General features: G+C 42.5%; 1 protein-coding gene across 1 annotated transcript in view; it reads right to left on the bottom strand.

Moving 5' to 3' along the window:
* LOC100380729 (staphylococcal nuclease domain-containing protein 1) overlaps nucleotides 1-22,452 on the bottom strand; it is a 319,896-nt gene extending 297,444 nt beyond the window's left edge. Inside the window, exons 1-8 of the mRNA XM_045722231.1 lie at nucleotides 22,147-22,452; nucleotides 12,701-12,850; nucleotides 10,319-10,439; nucleotides 6,751-6,832; nucleotides 3,331-3,491; nucleotides 2,266-2,357; nucleotides 920-1,078; nucleotides 494-600 (exon numbers count right to left, since the gene is read on the bottom strand). Of these exons, the coding sequence (XP_045578187.1) occupies nucleotides 494-600; nucleotides 920-1,078; nucleotides 2,266-2,357; nucleotides 3,331-3,491; nucleotides 6,751-6,832; nucleotides 10,319-10,439; nucleotides 12,701-12,850; nucleotides 22,147-22,365 (1,091 nt within the window). The 5' untranslated portion in view covers nucleotides 22,366-22,452. The remainder of the gene's footprint in view (nucleotides 1-493; nucleotides 601-919; nucleotides 1,079-2,265; nucleotides 2,358-3,330; nucleotides 3,492-6,750; nucleotides 6,833-10,318; nucleotides 10,440-12,700; nucleotides 12,851-22,146) is intronic.
* Between the last annotated feature and the right edge of the window lie 3,688 nt (nucleotides 22,453-26,140).

The raw sequence follows: 26,140 nt of genomic DNA on the forward strand, positions 1-26,140 counted from the left end.
AATGCTAAACTTGGATTAGCTAACAACGTGCCATTGGAACAGAGGAGTGATGGTTGCTGATAATGGACCTCTGTACACCTATGAAGATATTCCATAAAGAACCTGCCGTTTCAAGCTACAAAAGTCATTTACAACATTAACAATGTCGACACTGTATTTCTGATCAATTTGATGTTATTTTAATGGACAAAAACAAGGACATTTCTAAGTGACCCCAAACGGTTGTGTATGTATACATTTTACACTGCAAGCCTTTTTCCGGTGAGCATGCCGTTGTGTCCTCCAATCCAACCTTTGTCAGATCACTGACAAAGTTCTGTCAGTCTCACTTCGAGTTAGAAAGAAATGACTCATTTCTAAAGTATTCACACTTAGACACATGCCCTAATTGGTTGGTTAATAAAACGGTTGAGGATAATGATGGTTGTGGTCACATTCACAGATTGACCGTGTTGCGACGTATGTTGCGGTAGTGGTTTTGGAAGGGACTGACTTTTCTCCGGCCCGGAGTTTCTCTGCCCCCTGGGTGTAGACGGCCATGGACCAGTCCACACAGCGGGCGAACCCTTCCTTCAGCAGCAGCTCTGTGATGTTCCCGTTCTGGAGATGAAACAAGGACAGAACATAGAATAGAGTGCAATACTTCATATGATACACTATTTATAGAGTTAACTACTATTGAGGAACCAAAGAGAGTGAGCTCAACAGAAAGAGATACATTGCCTGCCCTCACACACATTCACTGAGAAACTCATACAATGTGAGGTTTTGAGTACAGTTAAGAGCAACAACCTCAGACTTCCGCAACATTCAAAATTATCCTTCCTTGCCCTCAGGCTTACAGCGACAGTCCGAGCTACCAGCCTTGGCATATAGTACAATGCTCAGGGGTTATAGGTGAGGGGTCAGTCAGTCTCACCGGGTGGAGGACGGTACCCAGGATGACCTGGTTGGGGCAGCTCTCCAGGATGATCTGCACGTCCCTCTGGAGCAGACGCGACTCCGTGAAGAACTTGGCCTCGGCAGCGAAGGGCTCTGGCGACTCCGTGCCGTCCGCCTCGCGCTTGAACGTCGGACACTGGAGAGAGGATATATAGAATGTAATATGCCATTTAGGAGACCCTTACCCAAAGCAACTTCTAGTACAGGGAGTGCATTTATTTGCGTATGATCACAGCGGAAGTGGAACCCACGACCCTGGCATTACTCTGACCAGCTGAGCTACACAGGACCAAGACGGAGAATACACAAAATAGAGGAAATATCTGGGAAACTAGAGACACATTCATGACATACAAAAACTAGATATGGGAGACTGAGCAGAGCTGGGAGATTGGGCACTAAAACACCAAGCAGACAGAAAACAGCTTCAAACAGCTGTAACATCTTAAGTGTGAGATGGGAAAGACTGGTTATCTGCAGTGGGCCGTTGGTAAAAACTCTGAGTCATAGAAAAAGATTGATGGACAAATAGGGAAGTAACAAAGGAAAATCCCAACATCACTTCCATCTCACATACCTTATGAGTCAGGAAGTGATAGACGTAGTACGATTAGTTAACCCCTGCAGAAACATAGGGATATTCCCAGTGGTGGAAAAAGTACCCAATTGACATACTTGAGTAAAAGTAAAGATACCTTAATAGAAAATGACTCAAGTAAAAGTCACCCAGTAAAATACTACTTGAGTAAAAGTCTAAAAGTATTTGGTTTCAAATATACTTAAAGATCAAAAGTAAAATGTCATTTCTAAAATATACTTAAGTATCAAAAGTAAAATTATAAATCATTTCAAAATTGCTTATATAAAGCAAACCCATCGGCACCATTCTCTTTTTATTTACAGATAGCGAGGGGCACAATCCAACACTCAGACATACTTTACAAAACAAAGCAAGTGTTTAGTGAGTCCCCCAGATCAGACGCTGTAGGGATGACCAGGGATGTCCCCTTGATAAATGTGGGAATTAGATCATTTTCCTGTCCTGCTAAGCATTCAAAATGTTACCAGTACTTTTGGGTGTCAGGGAAAATGTATGGAGTAAAAAGTACATCATTTTCTTTAGGAATGTAGTGAAGTAAACGTCAAAAATATAAATAGTAAAGTAAAGTACAGATACCAAAAAACTACTTAAGTATTTTACACTACTGGATATTCACTAATCAAATCAGAAGGAATATATGCTATGGTCTATAAAAGGATATAACATTTGACCATACACACAACCACATATCCTATGGTCATAGTACGGTCAAAGAGACTGACCTTGACCCCAGAGAGCATGACCGTGACCAGGTAGTAGTCGGGCAGGAGCAGGGCACGGACCACGCTACCGTCGCGCACGTGCTCAATGATGGCTGAGGAGGAGAGACGAGGGTCAGAAATAAAGTATTCATACATTCAATTGAAGCTTTTAAATACGATGAAACCATCTGTTTCCACAAGGGTAAACATTTTACTATGACCTCATCATTCAGTTTTATAGGTTCTACCAGCTTTAGAGTAAAGCAGACTCAGTCCTACACAGAGCCAGCGCTACAGTAGATTCATACAATTAGGAACTAGAATACTAACTTAAATAGGATGTCTATGGATTCAGTTCTATACTGTGTTATGCCTTAAAAGTCAGTGGTCAAATGTATCTACTACAGGATGACCTTCACCCCATTCCTCTACTCTATGGAGGGTGTTTACAGTACATGTTGTTGATTACATACTGCTCTGGTGGGTTACAGAATGATGTCTTCTGTCACTCTTCTTCTGTTGTCACCCTGACCACCAAAAATGACTCTTTTGGTGTGAAAGCCAGCTACATTTGAGCTGTAAATCTTGTTTTGTGTGTTTGGGGGCTGAATGAACGCAGTCTGATGAGGTGATCCGCCATAATCCAGACCGGGGATGTTAGTATTCCGATTCCGGGCCCCCGGAACTCAACGGAGGGAACATTTAAAGCGATTCGGCTGGATTGCTACTGCCCATTTAAAAACAGCAGGGGCGGTCTCGCTGAATGGTAAAAAACCTTCCACACCATTTCTCCACTCAATTAAAGGGAGTGGCCGTTAGCTGCGGTGGCGCGGACAGAATGGAGAAAAACGCATTAGAGCGGGTGAAAGTCACATAATGAGCCCATGAGGTGCCGTCTAGGGAGCCATTACATGCCAGATATAGATATGGAGGCATCGGAGGGGGTAAACTCGAGCCAAAATGGTGGATTATGCAGCTGTGTGTGGTGTGCACACAGGGGCTTCTAATAAGGAATGATGAGGTGTGTGTGTGTGTGTGTGTGTGTGTGTGTGTGTGTGTGTGTGTGTGTGTGTGTTTTAGCCCTACCATTGACAGGTTTCTGGTGCATGGAGTCAACGAAGTTGCGGGGGTTCTCGATGATGTACTTGAGGTCGCGTATGGTGTTGGTGCCGCCGCCCTCCGTCCACATGCCCTTCTTGGAGGCCTTGGCCTGGTCCTCCAGGTCACACAGTCTAGCCTGATCTGGACTACACACACCAGGACAAGAGAAGAAGTGGTTAGTATATATAACACACATGCTGAGGTTTCAAACTATTGTAAAGTAGCTGGAACAGATCTAAGAGACAATGGAAATGATTATTTTTGCTGACACAGCGCCCAGTCCCAGCACAGTGCCTTGTTAGGGCATCAGTAGGTGACACCTCTACTGATGCTAGCTAACCTCCTGTTACTGGTCCACCTCTCTATATTATCAGCTGGGCCTTAGGGGGTAACTGCCAGCCTCTCAGGGTGTGCTAGTCCTGGAACTGCATGGCCACTAGTTAGTAGTTCTAGCTGCACTGAGTTCTACCACCGCCCCTCAGGCTAAACTGATGAGACTGGCTAGGTGGACATACAACGCAGTTCTGCTGTGTTGTGCTTTTTAAATCTTTTCAGATAAATTAGGGTCAAAAAGAGCAAATGTATGGTTATGCTTTCATGAGCCACACCAATTCAATAAAAGCAGTGTTTCTAGAGCCACAAAATTAGCATTTAGCTGTGACACGAGGGCCAGTGGCCACCTAATACTTGGAGGATACGCAATGGTTGATCAACCAAAAACATAAGGGAGATTCAGGGGGAAACTTTTTGGGCACCACAACTTCCTCCATTTGCCTAAACACTAACATGAGTTTCAGACACCTGGTAGACGGCCAAGTACACAACTCCCCAGTTTCACTTCCATCTGCATGAGCTTTCAGGTTCAGCCTGTTGACAACCAGATTGTCAGACTGGGCCTCTAACAAAGATCAGAGGGCTCTTTGAAGACAACATGGCACTCAACTCCCTCAAGCAGGCAAGGCGGGTGATATGTCTCAATTCATTCCACGCTGGTTCAAAACAAAAATGGCGACTTATCTTGAAAGACCATCAGCGTTTTCTGCCTTTTTTTCCACTTTTCTTAATTGTTTTCCGTCATCGTGTGAAGACTTTTAACAAGTTTTTTGTGGAGTGGAGAAAGGAGGCTTTCCCATGACTGATATGAGAAATGGAGAGTGAGATAGTGGGACTGGGTTCTTTGTTGAAATGTACACTGTGTAAATTGAGCCTTTTTACATTGATGCTGTCTGAAAGGGAGAGTGGGTGCTAGGTTTAGAAAGAAAGCGGCACAAAGTGGTACTCAATTAAAACACGTCACACACACAAAGAGAGAGAGTCTGAGTGTTCTGAAACAGCTCCTAATTGGAGCATTGGACTGGCGCCCAACAACACCAGTACGTCCCCCCCCCATTCCTTCCTCGACTGTTCTAGACACAAATCCCAACTGAAATAAAACTGTTTCTTGCTTACCGAAGCAAGAATAGAGAACATTAACTTTCTGGGAAACACTAAAAAGCCTACAGAAAGTCAATTGCACTTAAGCTATTTAGGACTAACAGCACAAACCACAGATTGGGGCTGTGCCAATTCCCTATAGTGTTGTGCACTTATTTTGACCAGGGCCCTGGATAAAAAGTAGTGTACTATGTAGGGAATAGGGTGCCATTTGGGATGCAGCTTGAGGCAAGCCCAGATACTGAACGGACACAGCGAGATACTGCGAGTATGCAACTAGGCTGATGATCAGAGATCAATGAAGACACAGGAGGTAGCCTACCTGGTACTGTGTGAGGAGATCATGTAAAATCATTCCTTCACTAAATATATTTCTATTTAGGTCACAGCACTGTAGCTGGAAAGATGGGGGTGAAACTTATTTCTAAAACCCAAAAACAGAGCGACGTCTTTTTTCCCCAACATCGACCCACAGGCAGCACTTTGTTTTTTACTTTTAGGCTATAGCCTAGTTGTCGATTTGTAGGCCTAGGCTTGGTACCAATGACATTTCTACAAGTGTATCTAGCACTGAAAATCTGCAAAACACAGCAGACAAACAGAACCACTGGACATTGAAGACCGTGGTTCAGAAGAGGTGTTCCTCAGCAGTTCAGCCACTCCACTGAGGATCACAGTTTAAAGGATCAATAGTTGTGAAGCAGTGGTACCAATGCTAATTTGGATTCCCTCACCGCCGGTCGGTGTGGTTACAGAAACCACAACGCCCCCCTTCCCTCTTTCAGTAATCTAACAAAACAGCCACAGTCTGAGAGACAACCTACTTTCTCATTGGCCAGGAGGAGCCTGCCAAAATCCTCAGTCAGTGGTGGTGGCCCCATGGTTGGGTTCCCTTGGAAGAAACAGAAAGTGTTTGAAGAGGAGATCTGTGTAGTGTAATTGTGTGTGCCCCAGCAGCTTGCCGTAGCAGGGAGGAGAGGATGGTTGGCACGCGGCCCGGGCCTTCTGTTAATTGGCTCCTGGCATAGTTTGGGCGCCACGGAGAGCCAGGTTCGGAACATGTGCTCGCCCGCTCCTTTTCAAATCATCATCGCCCTCCGATTGGGGTGATCGTCAAGAGCAATCGCCAGGCTTATGAATAAGGGTCTGCTCGTCTCCCAGCCCTCCCACCATAATAGCCACCCTATTTGGGCCAAACGACAGCCTGCGAAGAGGCGTTTACATTAAAGCCTGTTCCAAGCCATTGCGTGGAATGCTTGAAACGAGTCATTAGGTCCAAAATATGCAGGCAGGCCATTTATTTATTCATCTGGTACCCGCAGTGAAAACACAGGGTTTCATAGCACTGAACTCCTGTAGTGCCCAGTCAAGCCCACTAGGGGGGGGTTAAATCACTCAGAGGTGAAAGGGTGTTTTGGGACAGTTATTAGAGCAGTGAGCTTTATGTTATGCATGACAGAGGCTTTTGAGACTGATGCTTTCCCACTGATCGGCAATGTTACTGCAGGGCAACACTGCCACCACCTGGACTCACACCTTAAATGAAACCTTCAAGTGGGGGGGGGGTGAAGATTCTATGTGCAGTGGCATTAATAATACATGCAGCCCATTGTGATGTCAAGCTAGCGCAATGATAGTCACACTATTTTCTAATCTCTGTCATAGTGCTAGTGTTGTATTGTGACATCACACTTTACCCTTCTGTGGCATCACAGCAAGTGGACAGTGTGCTGATGTCACAATAGGGAAAGAATCAAAGATGTCACAGACAGATGACTGATGTTTAGTCCATCATCTTACGCATGTAACAACGGCAAATTCTACTGTGACAAATTGACTGCGTTGTTTCCCTGGTTACCACCACTTCAAATCTCCAATGGGCTGATTAAAACCTTGGTAAATCAATCAACACCCTGTTAAAAGACTGATGCACCCTGTTGCTTGTGATATCACAGCACTGCTGAGTCTTACTTGTTGCCCCGGATTCCTTCCCTGCGGACGGTGGCGAGGCCCTCGTTCACCAGAGATTCAGCAATGTTCTCGCCGGTGGTGTCTAGAGAGAGAGAGACAGAGGATTTAACACTAAAAAGAAATAGAGACAGAGTTTTAGTAAAGGACAAAGTGGGTTGTATGATGTATAAGGCACAGTGGAGGGTTCATGCATGAAAAATAGTCCATTCACTCGATCAACGCAAATGCAGTCAATTCAAGGAAGGAATTGTGACATCATTTGTGACAAACATTTGTCCTAAGAAACTAGCTCCCTGGTATACAGAAAATACACGAGCTCTGAAGCAAGCTTCCATAAAATTGGAACGGAAATGGCACCACACCAAACTTGAAGTCTTCCGACTAGCTTGGAAAGACTGTACCGTGCATTATCGAAGAGCCCTCACTGCTGCTCGATCATCCTATTTTTCCAACTTAATTGAGGAAAATAAGAACAATCCGAAATTTCGTTTTGATACTGTCGCAAAGCTAACTAAAAAGCAGCATTCCCCAAGAAAGGATGGCTTTCACTTCAGCAGTAATAAATTCATGAACTTCTGAGGAAAAGATCATGATCATTAGAAAGCAAATTATGGACTCCTCTTTAAATCTGCGTATTCCTCCAAAGCTCAGTTGTCCTGAGTCTGCACAACTCTGCCAGGACCTAGGATCAAGGGAGACACTCAAGTGTTTTAGTACTATATCTCTTGACACAATGATGAAAATAATCATGGCCTCTAAATCTTCAAGCTGCATACTGGACCCTATTCCAACTAAACTACTGAGAGCTGCTTCCTGTGCTTGGCCCTCCTATGTTGAACATAATAAACTGCTCTCTATCCACCGGATGTGTACCAAACTCACTAAAAGTGGCAGTAATAAAGCCTCTCTTAAAAAAGCCAAACCTTGACACAGAAAATATTTTTTTAAACTAAATCTATATCGAATCTCCCATTCCTCTCAAAAATGTTAGAAAAAGCTGCAGCGCAGCAACTCACTGCCTTCCTGAAGACAAATGTATGTATACAAAATGGTTCAGTCTGGTTTTAGACCCCATCATACCACTGAGACTGCACTTGTGAAGGTGGTAAATGACCATTTAATGGCGTCAGACCGAAGTTCTGCATCTGTCCTCGTGCTCCTAGACCTTAGTGCTGCTTTTGATACCATCGATCACCACAATCTTTTGGAGAGATTGGAAAGCCAAATTGGTCTACACGGACCAAGTTCTGGCCTGGTTTAGATCTGTCTGAAAGATACCAGTTTGTCTCTGAATGGTTTGTCCTCTGACAAATCAACTGTAAATGTCAGTGTTCCTCAAGGTTCTGTTTTAGGACCACTACTGTTTTCACTATATATTTTACCTCTTGGGGATGTCATTTGAAAACATAATGTTAACCTTCACTGCTATGCTGATGACACACAGCTGTACATTTTGAGGAAACATGGTGAAGCCCGAAAATTGCCCTAGCTAGAAGCCTGTGTTTCAGACATAAGTGGATGGCTGCAAACTTTCTACTTTTAAACTAGGACAAAACAGAGATGCTTGTTCTAGGTCACAAGAAACAAAGATCTTCTGTTGAATCTGACAAATAATCTTGATGGTTGAACAGTCGTCTCAAATAAAACTGAAGGACCTCAGCGTTACTCTGGACCCTGATCTCTCTTTTGACGAACATATCAAGACTGTTCCAAGGACAGCTTTTTTCCATCTACGTAACATTGCAAAAATCTGAAACTTTGTCCAAAAATGATGCAGAAAAATGTACCCATACTTTTGTTACTTCTAGGTTAGACTACTGCAATGCTCTACTTTCCGGCTACCTGGATAAAGCACTAAATAAACTTGCTAAATACGGCTGCTAGAATCCTGACTAGAACCAAACAATTTGATCATATTACTCCAGTGCTAGCCTCCCTACACTGGCTTCCTGTTAAGGCAAGGGCTGATTTCAAGGTTTTACTGCTAACCTACAAAGCATTACATGGGCTTGCTCCTACCCATCTTTCCGATTTGGTCCTGCCGTACATACCTACACATACGCTACGGTCACAAGACGCAGGCCTCCTAATTGTCCCTAGAATTTCTAAGCAAACAGCTCGAGGCAGGGCTTTCTCCTATAGAGCTCCATTTTTATGGAATGGTCTGCCTACCCATGTGACAGACGCAGACTCGGTCTCAACCTTTAAGTCTTTACTGAAGACTCATCTCTTCAATAGGTCATATGATTGAGTGTAGTCTGGCCAGGAGTGTGAAGGTGAATGGAAAGGCTCTGGAGCAACGAACCACCCTTGCTGTCTCTGCCTGACCGGTTCCCCTCTCTCCACTGGGATTCTCTGCCTCTAACCCTATTACAGGGGCTGAGTCACTGGCTTACTGGTGCTCTTCCATGCCGTCCCTAGGAGGGGTGCATCACTTGAGTGGGTTGAGTAACTGACGTGGTCTTCCTGTCTTGGTTGGCGCCCCCCTTGGGTTGTGCCGTGGCGGAGATCTTTGTGGGCTATACTCGGCCTTGTCTCAGGGTGGTAAGTTGCTGGTTGAAGATATCCCTCCAGTGGTGTGGGGGCTGTGCTTTGGCAAAGTGGGTGGGGTTATATCCTGCCTGTTTTGCCCTGTCCGGGGTATCATCGGATGGGGCCACAGTGTCTCCCGACCCCTCCTGTCTCAGCCTCCAGTATTTATGCTGCAGTAGTTTGTGTCAGGGGGCTAGGGTCAGTCTTATATCTGGAGTATTTCTCCTGTCTTATCCGGTGTCGTGTGAATTTAAGTATTCTCTCTCCAATTCTCTTTCTTTCTCGCTCTCGGAGGACCTGAGCCCTAGGACCATGCCTCAGGACTACCTGGCACGATGACTCCTTGCTGTCCCCAGTCCACCTGGCCGTGCTGCTGCTCCAGTTTCAACTGTTCTGCCTGCGACTATGGAACCCTGACCTGTTCACCGGACGTGCTACCTGTCCCAGACCTGCTGTTTTCAACTCTCTAGAGACAGCAGGAGCGGTAGAGATACTCTCAATGATCGGCTATGAAAAGCCAACTGACATTTACTCTTGAGGTGCTGACTTGTTGCACCCTCGACAACTACTGTGATTATTATTATTATTATTATTAATTATTATTTGACCATGATGGTCATTTATGAACATTTAAACATCTTGGCCATGCTCCGTTATAATCTCCACCAGGCACAGCCAGAAGAGGACTGGCCACCCCTCATAGCCTGGTTCCTCTCTAGGTTTCTTCCTAGGTTTTGGCCTTTCTAGGGAGTTTTTCCTAGCCACCGTGCTTCTACACCTGTATTGCTTGCTGTTTGGGGTTTTAGGCTGGGTTTCTGTACAGCACTTTGAGATATCAGCTGATGTAAGAAGGGCTATATAAATACATTTGATTTGAATTTGATTTGAATTGAAATCCTATTCCTGAATGGAAAAATATCCCTGTGGGATATAGACAAATAGTACACCAGTGATGTAGTGATGTTTTTTCCCCGACTAGTAGTAACTCTGGCCTCTACTTGTGGCTAGGCCTGTGAGTGTCTGGTGGTCTTCTCACCTCTGCCCAGGTACACCATGCCGTATTCTCTGCCCAGAGCAGTCTTCACCTCCACTGTGAAGCATACCTCCTTCCCAATCAGCATCTTGCGCAGGAACTCTCTGGCCTGGAAGGCATAGGGCTGCAAGGGAAAGAAGACAGATTGACCCGTTGATCATGGCAATGTTATACCACTAGGGGCACCAAATAATCAATCACCCACAATTCATCTACAGACCCTGACCATAGAGATAGGAATCATCTTTGCCATTATTGCGTCTGTGACCGCAAGGGCAGCGCAATCTCCATTTTGAAGTAGTCAATTTCACTTTTTCACAATTGGCTGATCCCTCCTGATGACCCAGTTGGACATGACTCCAACAGAGTCGGCAGGAGGGATCAGCCAATGAAGTTGGATGTACCACCCAGTTGACTATATTAAAAATGGTGAAAGGCCTCAAATGTCGCTGCCCATGCTAATACGACCTTTCGGCCACCAGCAGCCTCTATCATTCTCTATGACACTGACCAAAAACGACCATTTCTTATTTTCCCTTATAAAAGGAAGGCAGATGGGACACAGCGCAGTCGGAAAGTATTCAGACCCCTTGACTTTTTCCACATTGTAACATAAGCCTTATTCTAAAATATATATTTTTTTCCCCCCTCAATCTACACACAATACCCCATAATGACAAAGCAAAAACGTTATTTATTCATTAAGAATAAAGCGAATTATGACATTTACATAAGTATTCAGACCGTTTACTCAGTACTTTGTTGAAGCACCTTTGGCAGCAATTAAAGCCTTGAGTCTACTTGGTATGACGCTACAAGCTTGGCACACCTGTATTTGGGGAGTTTCTCCCATTCTTCTCTGCAGATCCTTTCAAACTCTGTCAGGTTGGATGGGGAGGGTCGCTGCATGGTTTTTTTCAGGTCTCCCCAGAGAGGTTCGATCGGGTTCAAGTCCGGGCTCTGGCTGGGCCAATCAAGGACATTCAGAGACTCCTGCGTCATCTTGGCTGTGTGGTTAGGGTTGTTGACTTGTTGGAAGGTGAACCATTGCCCCAGTCTGAGGTCCTGAGCGCTCTGGAGCATGTTTTCATCAAGGATATCTCTGTACTTTGCTCCGTTCATCTTTCTCCTTACTAGTCTCCCAGTCCCTGCCGCTGAAAAACATCCCCACAGCATGATGCTGCCACCACCACGCTTCACCGTAGGGATGGTGCCAGGTTTCCTCCAGATGTGACGCTTGGCATTCAGGCCAAAGAGTTCAATCTTGGTTTCGTCAAACCAGAGAATCTTGTTTCTCATGGTCTGAAAGATCCTTTAGGTGCCTTTTAGCAAACTCCAAGCGGGATGTCATGTGCCTTTTACTGAGGAGTGGCTTCCATCTAGCCACTCTTAACATAAAATGTCTGATTGGTGGAGTGCTGCAGAGATGGTTGTCCTTCTGGAAGGTTCTCTCATCTCCACAGAGGAACTCTGGAGCTCTGTCAAAGTGACCATTAGGTTCTTGGTCAACTCTCTGACCAAGGTCCTCCTCCCCAGATTGCTCATTTGGCCGGGCAGACAGCTTTAGTAAGAATCTCGGTGGTTCCAAACTTCTTCCATTTAAGAATAATGGAGTCCACTGTGTTCTTGGGGACCTTCAATGTTGCAGAAATTTTTTGGAACCCTTCCCAGATCTGTGCCTCAACACAATCCAGTCTCGGAGATCTACGGACAATTCCTTCGACCTCATTGATTGGTTTTTGCACTTACATGCACTGTTAACTGTGGAACCTTATATAGATAGGTGTGTGTGCCTTTCGAAATCATGTCAAATCAATTGAATTTACCACAGGCGGACTCCAACCAAGTTGTAGAAACATCAAGGATGATCAATGGAAACAGGATGCACAGGAGCTCAATTTCGAGTTTCAGAGCAAAGGGTCTGAACACTTACCGGTATGTAAATAAGGAATTTCAGTTTGATACATTTGCAAACATTTCTAAAAAACGTTATTTAATTTGTCATTATGGGGTATTGTGTGTAGATTGATGAGGATTTATTTTTATTTAATCTAATTTAGAACATAACAAAATGTGGAAAAGGGGAAGGGGTCGATAATTTCTGAATGGACTATATATGCTTTACTAGACAACAAGTATCATATATCAGCGATTACATAACTGTCACTGCAGGTGGAACCTGATCGAAGAACACCCAACACTTTTTCTTAGACAACCCGCCACCCTAATTATGCTGCTCCCGAAAGTGAAAGCATCGTCTCCATGCAGCCACCTGAAATTCATTTTTTCCCTTATGAATCTCAATACAACGTCTACCCCCCCCTCACTCTTCTTCATGAATGGACCAGCCCAATGTCAGTGATTGGTTGAAGTTCTTCAACTCACCTCGTCAGGGGTGTCCTTTTGGTCGGGCTGGCTCTGGGGGGCGCGGCGAGCTAGCGCTCCGGTACGGATGTTGCTCAGGTTGATCTGACGCTCCGGGGGCGGGCCTCCCCGTGGCTGGCCCCGCACGATTATTGCACATCCTGACAAGACCTGGAAGAGAGGAACGTCACAGTAAATATTAGCATTAGGCTATAAGGGGAAAGACCAGGGTTATTTGCATTGTAGCAGTGGTAGATAAGACCAGGCACAACAATTATTAGAATGTCTATAAGCTAATCGGAGACTGTTAATGGGCTGATATGAAAGTAGAGGTTTTGGTAGTGCTAATTATTTTCACAAATTCTCTCAGAACTCAACCCTATTCCATGGAGGAGGAAAAACAGTTGTGGTGAAAAATAATGACTATACAGTCTAGTTGTAGCAGTAGTAATAGTGATAATAGTAATAGTAGTAGTAGTAGTAATAGTGATAATAGTAATAGCGGCAGCAGTGATAGTAGTAGCAGTAGTGATAGTAGTAATAGTGAAAATAGTAATAGCGGCAGCAGTGATAGTAGTAGCAGTAGTGATAGTAATAGCAGTAGTAGTGATAATAGTAGTAGCAGTAATAGCGGTAATAGTAATAGCAGTAGTAATAGCGGTAATAGTAGTAATAGCAGTAGCGATAGTAGTGGTAATAATAGCAGTAGTGATGATAGTAGTAGTAACAGTAATAGCAGTAGTAATAGCGGTAATAGTAGCAGCAATAGCAGTAGCAATAATAATAGTAATAATAGCAGTAGTGATAATAGTAGTAGTACCATAAATTCTGGACTATAAGCCGCAACTTTTTTCCCACGCTTTGAACCCCGCGGCTTAACCTGTTGGGTCTAGGGGGCAGCATTTGCACGTCTGGATAAAAAAAATGTACCCGATTTAATCTGGTTACTAATCCTACCCAGTAACTAGAATATGCATATACTTATTATATATGGATAGAAAACACTAAAGTTTCCAAAACTGTTTGAATGGTGTCTGTGAGTATAACAGAACTCATTTGGCAGGCAAAACCCTGAGACATTTTCTGACAGGAAGTGGATACCTGATGTGTTGTATTGACTTTAAACCTATCCCATTGAAAAACACAGGGGTTTAGGAATATTTTGGCACTTCCTATTGCTTCCACTAGATGTCACCAGCCTTTACAAAGTGTTTTGAGTCTTCTGGAGGGAGATCTGACCGAACAAGAGCCATGGAACGATGATGGCCCATTAGACACCTTGCGCGCGAGTTCATGTTGGGTACCCTCGTTCCAATACGTTATAAAAGAGTATGCATTCGTCCACCTTGAATATTATTCATGTTCTGGTTAAAAAAGGCCCTAATGATTTATGCTATACAACGTTTGACATGTTTGAACGAACGGAAATATATTTTTTCCCCTCGTTCATGACGAGAAGTCCGGCTGGCTTACATCATGTGCTAACGAGACGGAGATTTTTGGACATAAATGATGAGCTTTTTTGAACAAAACTACATTCGTTATGGACCTGTGATACCTGGAAGTGACATCTGATGAAGAGAATCAAAGGTAATGGATTATTTACATAGTATTTTCGATTTTAGATCTCCCCAACATGACGTCTAGTCTGTATCGCAACGCGTATTTTTCTGGGCGCAGTGCTCAGATTATTGCAAAGTGTGATTTCCCAGTAAGGTTATTTTTAAATCTGGCAAGTTGATTGCGTTCAAGAGATGTAAATCTATAATTCTTTAAATGACAATATAATATTTTACCAATGTTTTCTAATTTTAATTATTTAATTTGTGACGCTGACTTGACTGCCGGTTATTGGAGGGAAACGATTTCCTCAACATCAATGCCATAGTAAAACGCTGTTTTTGGATATAAATATGAACTTGATAGAACTAAAAATGCATGCATTGTCTAACATAATGTCCTAGGAGTGTCATCTGATGGAGATTGTAAAAGGTTAGTGCATCATTTTAGCTGGTTTTATGGTTTTGGTGACCCTGTCTTTGACTTGACAAAACATTACACACAACTCTTGTAAATGTACTGTCCTAACATACTCTAAATTTATGCTTTCGCCGTAAAACCTTTTTGAAATCGTAAAACGTGGTTAGATTAAGGAGATGTTTATCTTTCAAATGGTGTAACATAGTTGTATTTTTGAAAAATTTGAATTTTGACATTTATTTGGATTCAAATTTGCCGCTCTTGAAATGCACCTGCTGTTGATGGAGTGCACCACGGGTGGCACGCTAGCGTCCCACCTAGCCCCAAGAGGTTAAACAATGACGCGGCTAATATATGGATTTTTCCCGCTTTCAAATGTTTTATTTTTTTATTTTTTTTAAACACATTCTGTGACGTGCTCAGTTTTTTGCCGGCATGAATCTTTCATTAGACCAATGAAATTGCCGAACGGGTTAAGGTCAAACAACTTTTTTGTTTACTGTTTAGATTAAACCGAGCACTCTCAAACTTCCCATCATTCTGATTACGGTAGTCATTTTCTCACCCTCATCATGGCAAAGACACGGAGAAATGCATATGATGCAGCTTTCAAGTTGAAGGTGATTGATCTGGCTGTTGGAAAAGGAAATAGAGCTGCTGCACGGGAGCTTGGTCTTAATGAGTCGATGATAAGACGTTGGAAACAGCAGCGTGAGGAATTGACTCAGTGCAAAAAGACAACTAAAGCTTACTGCTAATTTTTTTTGTTTTGTTACAAGCCGTGTTTCGTTAAAGCCTATTTATTTTTGTTACAAGCCGTGTTTCGTTAAAGCCTGTGTAAAGTTAATTTGTTTCAATGTACCGGTAGGCACCTGCGGCTGATAGACATCTGCGGCTTATTTATGTTCAAAATAATCTTTTTTTTAAATTCAGTGGGTGCGGCTTATATTCAGGTGCGCTTAATAGTCCGGAAATTACGGTAATAGTAATAGCAGTAAGTAGTAGTAGTAGCGGTAATAGCAGCAGCAATAGCAGTAGTAGTGGTAATAATAGCAGTAGTGATAATAGTAATAGCAGTAGTGGTAATAGAAATAGTAGTAGTAATAATATCGGTAATAGCAGTAGTGATAGTAATAGCAGTAGTAATAGTGGTAGTAATAGTAATAGCAGTAGTAATAGTGGTAGTAATAGTAATAGCAGCAGCGATAATAGCAGTAGAAGTAAGAGTAATAGTGGTAGTAGAAATAGCAGTAGCGATAACAGCAGTAGCGATAACAGCAGTAGCGATATCAGCAGTAGCGATAACAGCAGTAGCGATAACAGCAGTAGCGATAACAGCAGTAGCGATAACAGTAGTAGTAAGAGTGATAGCAGTAGCGATGATAGCAGTAGCGATGATAGCAGTAGCGATGATAGCAGTAGCGATGATAGCAGTAGCGATGATAGCAGTAGTAATAGCAGTAGCGATAATAGCAGTAGTAATAGCAGTAGCGATAATAGCAGTAGTAATAGCAGTAGTAATAGCAGTAGCGATAATAGCAGTAGCGATAATAGCAGTAGCGATGATAGCAGTAGTAATAGCAGTAGTAATAGCAGTAGTAATAGCAGTAGCGGTAATAGAAATAGTAGTAGTAACGGTAATAGAAATAGTAGTAGTAACAGCAATAGCAGTAGCAATAGCACTAGAAATAACGGCAATAGCAGTAGCACTAGAAATAACGGCAATAGCAGTAGCACTAGAAATAACGGCAATAGCAGTAGCAATAGCACTAGAAATAACGGCAATGGCAATAGCAGTAATAGTAATAGCAGCAGTAATAGTAGTAGCAGCAGTAATAGCAGCAGTAATAGCAGCAGTAATAGTAGTAGCAGCAGTAATAGTAGTAGCAGCAGTAAGTGAGTGGTAATGGTAATAATGAGTGGTAATGGTAATAAAGTGAGTGGTAATGGTAATAATGGCAGTAGTGAGTGGTAATGGTAATAATGGCAGTAGTGAGTGGTAATAATGGTAGTAGTTATAGTAGTAGAGGTGGTAATAGTAGTAATAGTTTTAGTTGAGCCAGGCTTAGTATAGGCCTAACAGCCGTGACAGTGAATAGGTCTAGAGGTAGGTTGGTGTTGAGTGTTCAGTTCAGACAGGGTTTGACCCAATCAAAAACAAAGTGCCTTTTCCTGTAGTGAGAAGTAGTGTCAGACCAGCGTCAGAGGTCTATTCATTACAGAAACCGTTTTAGAACCAAACGGATGCAAACAGAGCAAAACAAGAGTTTATGTCAGCCCAATTCAGGTAGGTCCCTCCCGGTTCGCTTACTTCCGTTTAAGAAACACAAAATCAGCAGAATTAATACACCCCAGACAATGAAGTATTGGGATCTAGAAAGATTTTCCCCACTGAAGTGTGACTCATTCCTCAGAACATCACTAGACAGAACAGGAGGAACAGAAAGGGGCCTAAGCTCCAGTAGTGATTCATCACCAGCAACAGAATCCAAATAATGAATGCAGAGGAGGCTGGTGGGAGGAACTACAGGAGAACAGGCTCATTGCAATGGCTGGAATGGATTCAATGGAATGGTACCAAACACATGGAAACAATGTGCCATTGATTCCATTCCAGCCATTATAATGAGCCCGTCCTCCTATAGCTCGTCCTACCAGCCTCCTCTGAATGAATACACACTACTGTTTGCTCAAGGGCTCTGTTCCGATCTACACAGTGGCTTTGGCTTGCCTCCTCGTCTCCTTTCCTCCCAGGCACACATTTTGAAATGGTTGGATAAGTGGAAATAGGCTAATATCTCTGTTCTGCTCAGGTTTGTGGTCTTGAAGGAAAGGAGTCAAGAACAGGAGACAAAGGTACAGCAAGACTAGTGGGACTGAGTCTGTAAGCCATGACAAAGATCCAAGTCTTCAGGGAAGATCCCTCAACACCCAGACTACTATTCTCTTCCATCTGACCCAGCCAGATGCTGCACAACAAATCATCTCCTCTAAAAATAACTCTTTAGGGAGTTATTTTAATTTAAACCTGTATTTAACTAGGCAAGTCAGTTAAGAATAAATTCTTATTTACAATGACGACCTACCCCGGCAAAACCCGGATGGGCCAATTGTGTGCTGCCCTATGTGACTCCCAATCACAGCCAGGTGTGATACAGCCTGGATTTGAACCAGGGAGTGTTGTGACACCTCTTCCAATAAGATGCAGTGCCTTAGACCGCTGCGACACTCGGGAGACCCATATTTGACCTAAACCCTCCTAGAACGCTTGGGAAAAAAACAAGTGACCCTCCCTTATACCCAAAATAATAATTAAAACAAAGTGGATAGCAGAGAACGTGTATCATTTACCCTGATTTCTTGGACAGACCAGAGCCTTAGATATGCAGTTTTAGAAACTGTTCTTTGTCCTGTAAGCATTACATGGCAACGCAGGAATTTTGATAGCTCAGGCCAGAAGGTTGTGGGTTCGCAGACCACTGTGGACAAGAGTGAAGGTAGAAAGATCTCCTTAATAGTAAAAGCATTGCATGACTATCAGCGTATTTGCAGGTCAAAGGAAAAAAAAGCCTTATAAACCTTCCATGGAATTCTACATATTTGCTGAATATTTTTTGAATACGACAAATTACAGATAAAGGACAGACAGAGCGATAAGCCGGTGTTAATTTGATCAATTCTATCATATTTCTCCAACGCCAAATTCATGTGTCTTGTTTGCAACTAAACTGTCCCTGTTTGCAAATAATTAAATCTGAGACGTCATTAGGAATCTGAGCATGGTACTTTCAAAAGTTAGACCTACCTTTCCACCCCAGACAGAGTAGGTCTACCAACGCAAAAAATGGCAACTTTAACTGCTGGCTACTTTTCTTCCATGGCTTAAGTTAGTGAGAGAAGGTCACAAGTGTTTCCCTGAAAGCTGTCTGGGTTTAAACATCTTCTATCGTACAGAAAGTGAATAGCTTAAATCAGTTGATAGTGACAGAATTTGATTACCGTAATTTCCGGACTATTAAGCGCACCTGAATATAAGCCGCACCCACTGAATTTAAAATATATTATTTTGAACATAAATAAGCCACATGTCTATAAGCCGCAGGTGCCTACCGGTACATTGAAACAAATGAACTTTACACAGGCTTTAACGAAACACGGCTTGTAACAAAAAATTAGCCGTAAACAGTAGCCTACCAAGAAAGTCATTGGTCACCATCTTCCTTCTCCTGTGCACTGAAACCATCTCCTTCGGTGTCGGAGTTGAATAGCCTCAGAATTGCTTCATCCGATATTGGATTGTTTTCATTGTCACTCTCGTCACTTTCATCCAGAGGCAAATCCCCCGCTGAGCCCTCTTCAACACGCAGCAGTCCAGACTTTCGAAACCCGTTGATGATAGTGGATTTTTTGACAATGCTCCACGCTGTCAGGACCCACTGGCAGACTTGACCATAAGTTGCTCTTCGCATGCGGCCCGTTATAGTGAAGGATTTCTCCCCGCTTGTCATCCAAGCCTCCCACTGAACACGGAGCGCCACCTTAAATGCACGATTTACACCGATGTCGAGTGGCTGCAAATACTTTGTTGTGCCCCCAGGAATCAGAGTGACAAAATGACTACCGTAATCAGAATGATGGGAAGTTTGAGCGCGCTCGATTTAATCTAAACAGTAAACAAAAAAGTTGTTTGACCTTAACCCGTTCGGCAATTTCATTGGTCTAATGAAAGCTTCATGCCGCCAAAAAACTGAGCACTTCACAGAATGTGTTTTTATTGTAAAAAAAAAATTGAAAGCGGGAAAAATCCATATATTAGCCGCGTCATTATTTAAGCCGCGAGGTTCAAAGTGTGGGAAAAAAGTTGCAGTTTATAGTCCGGAAATTACGGTACTTCCCAAACAAAGTCAATTTTTTCCTTCTTCTCAGCTATAGGTTGTAGCTCAGTCTCAAAATGTCAAAGCAACAAAACAATTATATCCCCATATGCATCGCCATCACATCTTTCCCGGGTGTTTTACAGCTCATTTCGAGCATAAAGCATTGCGGATCAAAGCGCTGTTATACATCACTTTATATCATGAGATTAGTTGTATTTTCTTAAATTAAGCTAACAAGGGGTAGGCCTGTACTTTTTCCCTATTGTCTTTAATAAAAGTTAGGCCTATGGCATACCCTCACATACCCCCTCAATTCTAGATTTCAACTTAACAGCCCTTCACTGACACAGAGGTAGGTTATTTAAAGAGTGCATGGTGGGTGGAGCAATTGCCTAATTTCATCTGTCAAACAGGTACGACTACCTCTTATTTCTTAAATAGGAAGAAATAGGCTACAATACAAAGCCCTCGTTGTTAGTAAAGTCTAATTAAAATGAAGACGATTGAAACAAATTATGCCTACTCGAATTTTCCCACTTTCAGCACCATGAGCTGTCCATTTCCACAGCTGCAACTTTTAGCACCACAACAAAAGTTACTTGAATCTGTCTTATTGTAAGGTCAATAACTGACAAATACATAATGGGCAAGAAACAGATTGTTTTTAACTAAATCAATTATAGTAGCAGCAAGCTATCAAAGTTGACCTCCGGTCCTCATCTTCACACTCAAACTGAGCAGAAAATAATCTATAGGTTAGTCTGCACACAAGATGGTGCATTTTGAGAAAAATCAGAGATGAGGGGCGACATAGGGCACACATCAATATATAGCCTAATAAGCAACTAATACTACAACACCGAGAACTATTGATATTTCATCTATTACATGACCCTCCCCTGGACTAGATTTCTGTATTTTTTTAATTATTTTTTATTACTAAACCCTCCACTTGACTGAAATTGAAAAAGCATGACCCTCCCCCATTTTCATCCAGGTAACCAACCATTCTGTAAATGTCAATCTATCCCTTACTGTAACTACTGTCTCATACCACACACTTCCCTTATTCCCAAGGTGACCACTCACTTGTTTACCCTTTCCAGAGGAAACATACGTCTATGGGGGACATGTAGGCAGTCTATAATTACTGTATACTCAAAAAAACAGGCCTTTCAGTCAGTAACCACAGTGGGTGGGAGAAGAATCCTACAGCTCTGAATTGTCAGAGTGTTGTATGATAGCTTGTAGCCATATCTGCTGTAGTTAGCCTATACATATCACACTAGATTAGATAAACCGTGGTCTGAATCTGATCACTGAAAATGCTTTTCAGGAAATGACAGACGCACAAAACATGCATCACCTCGAATACAAGCTGGAAACGGTATAGACTCGCTCATCGTGAGAGGAAGTAAAATGAGTAATTGCCAAAAATCGGGAATGTGACTAAATGCAAGGCTCAAAGTAACCCCAAATGATTTAGCAAGTCGAGTACTAGCCTCTAGAAATCACTTAGATGTAGAATGAGACTGTGCATGCTAAATCATTTGGGGTTACTTTGGGCCACTGTAGCTATAGATACTACTACAACTGCTGCTGCTTGCTTCCACTACCGAGGGAGTTTAAGGGGGGCGAGGAATACGTGTCAGTTTCTCGTGGTCGCTTCTGAGCAGCAGGACTTGCTGACCAAACTACACTGAAGGCAAAATGGTTCACCCGTTGTTTAAATATTTTTGCCACACTTTTTGGAATTAGGTAACTTAACTAATTCGTCTCAAACTAAAATATATTATTTTGATAGCGTCAATTGTTCGAGTTGATGGACATACTCCGACGTGAAAGCTAGCTAGCTATGATAGTATACTAGCTAACCATTTGGATGTTGTCTGGAGATTGGAATCAAAATAATGCTTGCTAGCTAACTTAGCTTCCAATCCAGAACCATAAATCAGAGTTGTTTAGCCACGGCACAGCTGCACGCGCTCATCAGGACACGAACTTTGAACACTCCTAGTTAGCCATGTTAGTGCTGATTTATCTGACTACAGTACCTAGCCACATGAACCACATAGCCGAGGTCAACCAAGCAATTTTGCTAGGACGGGGGTCATGCTTCTACACCTGCCAACAATTAATGTGCAAAAAAAGTTGTCTTGTTGCAACTTCACCTGGCTCCAGATAGAAACCTCTTTTGCGAGTGTTTGAACTAACGTCAGGGTATTTTCCTAAACACCTCATTCAAGCGCTTCTGTAGGACAACCAACTCCCTCTTGTTTGTCTCAAAAATGGTTTCATTGCGCAATGTTTACTACAGTAACGTTAGTTAGCACCTTTTACACAAACCTTGTCAAATCCTCAATGTACGTTGCTAATCATAAACTGCTGCGGAATTGAGTCAATTCGTGGTGCTAGTTAGCTAACGGTGTTAGCTAGCCAACATTGTCATTGAACACGACATTGAATAGTACTTTTCTAACAAGAAAAATCCCACGACAATGAGAAGTTGAATCCCCCACAAGTTGGCTATCGTAGCTAGCTCGTTAATCGAAAGCTAACAAGCTGTTAGCATCATCCCTTGTCACACACTCTTCATCCATATGTTCCTACCATCTTGACTATTCCTCTCTGGAGCGCCGCAACCGGAGCAGGATTCGCCTGAGCCTGTGCCGAAACTGATGATGCCATGTCCACAAAGTTAGATACGCCGTTTAGGGGGAAACAGGTAAGGAGCCGGGAGTCCAAAGTGACTGTTCTATTGAAACCCAAGAGGAAAAGGCTGGATAACTGTGAACACACGCTATACCGGAAACACACGGTACCATGCATACACGTCAAAGAGTTACTTTTCCGGGTACAGGATTAGAAATGAATGGGGCAGATGGGGCTATTCCTTGGACGCGTAATCAGAGTGAAATAAGATCTTCCGGTGCATGTGGAGGTTATACACGTCAGCATAGTATTACCCTGGTACCGTTCATAACGTTATCGTGGATGCCCGGAGCTCTTGACATGCAAAAATAGTACAATGTTATGTGGTCTATTCACCCAATGCAAATCAAATGTGACCTTGTATGAACCAAAGCTGCTCAACAAATCTGAATTTGTTTATCTACAGAGAGAGGCTATGCATCTTTGTTCCATTGGGGGAATTATTTACTGTAAGGCAAAAATACCTTTACCTAAATCTGTCTTGTCATACTTCCCATTCCACGTAATCGTAGAACAGGAGTGTCAAACATACAACATATTTGCCCGCAAAGCATTTTTTTTAATTATTTTTAATCATGGGGGGGGAACGAACTAAATATACTTTAAAATGACTAAAACCAAATTGAAACTGTAGAAATTATAATGTACCTATATTCACACCATTTCTTGAATGTCCAGCCATAGCTGCTGACATTTTGTTTTTTTTGGGGGGGGGGGGGCTGCACTACAGCTGGCTATATCGGTCACCTAATACAGGACTAGTAAAGGCCCAGTGCACTCGTTTTTTTCTTGTCATATTTTTTTTTTATCCAATTTTTCAGAGGAAGCTTCAGCCCCCTCAGACCCCCTACTTTCCTTCGGCTATATGTCCAGCTCACTAATAATCACCGTGTACAGTCAATGGATCTACATTCATTCAGATCCTTGACTGTCCAGCTTGCTAATATTCAGAATCTCTGGCCAATCAATCAATTTAATCAATCAATTAACAAGTTTAAAGTTTTATTACTTGTCTCAGAGAATTTCATATTTTTCTGTACATAAATCCAAGACACTCCATTTAGTATGATATGTTATGTATGGTATGTATTAATTTGTGGATCTCTTAAAACGTATATGTTATGAATTCCAATTTGTTGTGGCTGACGTTAGCTAGGTGGCTAACACTAGGGGTTAGGGTTTACATTTTAGTCATTTAGCAGATGCTCTTATCCAGAGCGACTTACAGTAGTGAATGCATACATTTTCATACATTTTTTTTTTTCTTCCATACTGGTCCCCCATGGGAATCTAACCCACAACCCTGGCGTTGCAAACACCATGCTCTACCAACTGAGCCACACGGGATGTTAAAGTTATTGTCACATCCTGACCAGTATAAGGGTTATTTGTTATTGTAGTTTGGTCAGGACGTGGCAGAGGGTATTTTGTTTATGTGGTTCGGGGTGGTGAGTTATGTAGTAGGGTGTTTGATTTATTATTTCCGTGTTTTGGTCTATGTTCTATGTTTTGTATTTCTATGTTCTTTCTGGTTTGTTGTATTTCTATGTTTAGGTTGATGGGGGGTTGGACTCTCAATTGGAGGCAGGTGCTTTCTCGTTGCCTCTGATTGAGAGTCCTATATATGGGTAATTGTTGGGTTTGGTGTGGTGGGAGATTGTTTCTTGTTTTCCCTGTGTGAGCATGACAAGACTGTTTTGTTGTTAGTGAGTTCTTTGTTTTTGTTATTTTGGGTTTCTCTTTATTTAAAAATAAATACAAGATGAGCATCCACCTTCCTGCTGCGTTTTGGTCCTCTATTCCCGACAACAACCGTTAGGTTAAAGGGGAAGGGTTAGCTAACAAACGAAGGAGTTACAAAGTAGCTAAAAATAGTAAGTAGTTGCAAAGTTGCTAAGTAACTAAAATGCTAAAGTTGTCTGTGATGAGATAAACACAGCCTTTTGGTTGCTAGATGTTCACATTATACACCCAACCAACCACCCTCCTTTTGTTCTTGGCTTAAGTGTCCTATCTTATGTAACCATACCAAACATGACATATCATACTAATTTGAGGGTCCTGGATTTATGTTTACTATGTTACGTTTATGAGACCAGTCTGACCCAACACACCTCCAGGCTGTGTAAGGGATATTTTACCAAGAAGGAAAGTGATGCGTGCTCCATCAGATGACCTGGCCTCCACAATCCCCCGACCTCAACCAAATTGAGATGGTTTGGGATGAGTCGGACTGCAGAGTGAAAAGCAGCCAACAAGTGCTCAGCGTATGTGGGAACTCCTTCAAGACTGTTGGAAAAGCATTCCAGGTGACACTGGTTGAGAGAATGCCAAGCGTGTGCAAAGCTGTCAAGGCAAAGGGTGACTATTTGAAGAATCTCAAATATATTTTGATTTGTTTAAAACATTTTTGGTTACTACATGATTCCATATGTGCTATTTCATAGTGTTGATGTCTTCACTATTATTCTACAATATAGAAAATAGTAAAAATAAAGAACAACCCTTGAATGAGTAGGTGTTCTAAAACTTTTGACTGGTAGTGTGTATGTCCAACGAAATGCTTACTTGCAGGTTCCTTCTGGACAATGCAACAATAATTTAATAAACTCAATAGAATGGACATGTTAGCAGAAGTATAATGCAGAATATATAATCCAATATTCACATGTGTTTTGGGGGAAGCAGGGATTGGGGGTTTATTATGTTTAAATAAGTCTTGTGATGTGTGGAAAGAAATCAGGACAGAAAAAAAACATTTGACCATTTAAAATAATGTTTATACAAACCATGAAATTATTTGATATCTATAGCTAGGTTTCCATCAGTGAAGGCTCAGAGGAGGAAGGGGAGGACCATCCTCCTCAGTGAATTTCATAAAAATAAGTTGTAAAACATTTAAAATTTTATGCTTTTTAGATAAAACTATAATAAATATATTCACGTCACCAAATAATTGATTAAAACACTGTTTTGCAATGAAGGTCTAGAGTAGCCTCAACAGCACTCTGTAGGGTAGCACCATGGTGTAGCCAGAGGACAGCTAGCTTCCTTCCTCTGGGTACATTTAATTCAATACAAAACCTAGGAGGCTCATGGTTCTCACCATAGACTTACACAGTAATTATGACAACTTCCAGAGGTCATCCTCCAACCTATCAGAGCTTCTGCAGCAAGAACTAACATTTTGTCCACCCAATCAAAGGATCAGATAATGAATTTAATACTGAAAGCATAAGCTACAGCTAGCTAGCACTGCAGTGTATAACATGTGGTGGGCAGTTGACTCAAAGAAAAAGACAATAGTTGAACAGTTTTGAACAAATTATTATCTTCCAAAATGAAGGAGAAGCGAGATTACAGATAGATTACAAAATCTATCAGGTATGGAGGTACGACCCAGATGCAGATCACGTCGAATAAACAATCGTTTAATATTCCACCAGGGGCAGGCAATAGACAGGTCAAGGCAGGTAGGGGTCAGTGAACCAGAGGTGGGGCAATGGTAGGGTGAGGCAGGATGGCTCAGGGTAAGACAGAGGTCTGTAATCCAGAGGGGGGCAAAGGTACAGGTCGGCAGGCGGGGTCAGGGGCAGGCAGAGTGGTCAGGCAGGTGGGCTCAGAGTCAGGACAGGCAAGGGTCAAAACCAGGAGGGCAAGAAAAGAGAGACTGGAAACAGCAGAAGCTGAGACACAAAACGCTGGTTGACTTAAACAAACAAGATGAACTGGCAACAGACAGAGAACACAGGTATAAACACACAGGGAATAATGGGGAAGATGGGCGACACCTGGAGGAGGGTGGAGACAATCACAAAGACAGGTGAAACAGATCAGGGTGTGACATTTCTCCCACTTTCAGTTGTATTTACTTAGCTAGCAAATGCACATA

Source organism: Salmo salar, chromosome ssa07 (genome assembly GCF_905237065.1).
Source record: "Salmo salar chromosome ssa07, Ssal_v3.1, whole genome shotgun sequence".
Lineage (NCBI taxonomy): Eukaryota > Metazoa > Chordata > Actinopteri > Salmoniformes > Salmonidae > Salmo > Salmo salar.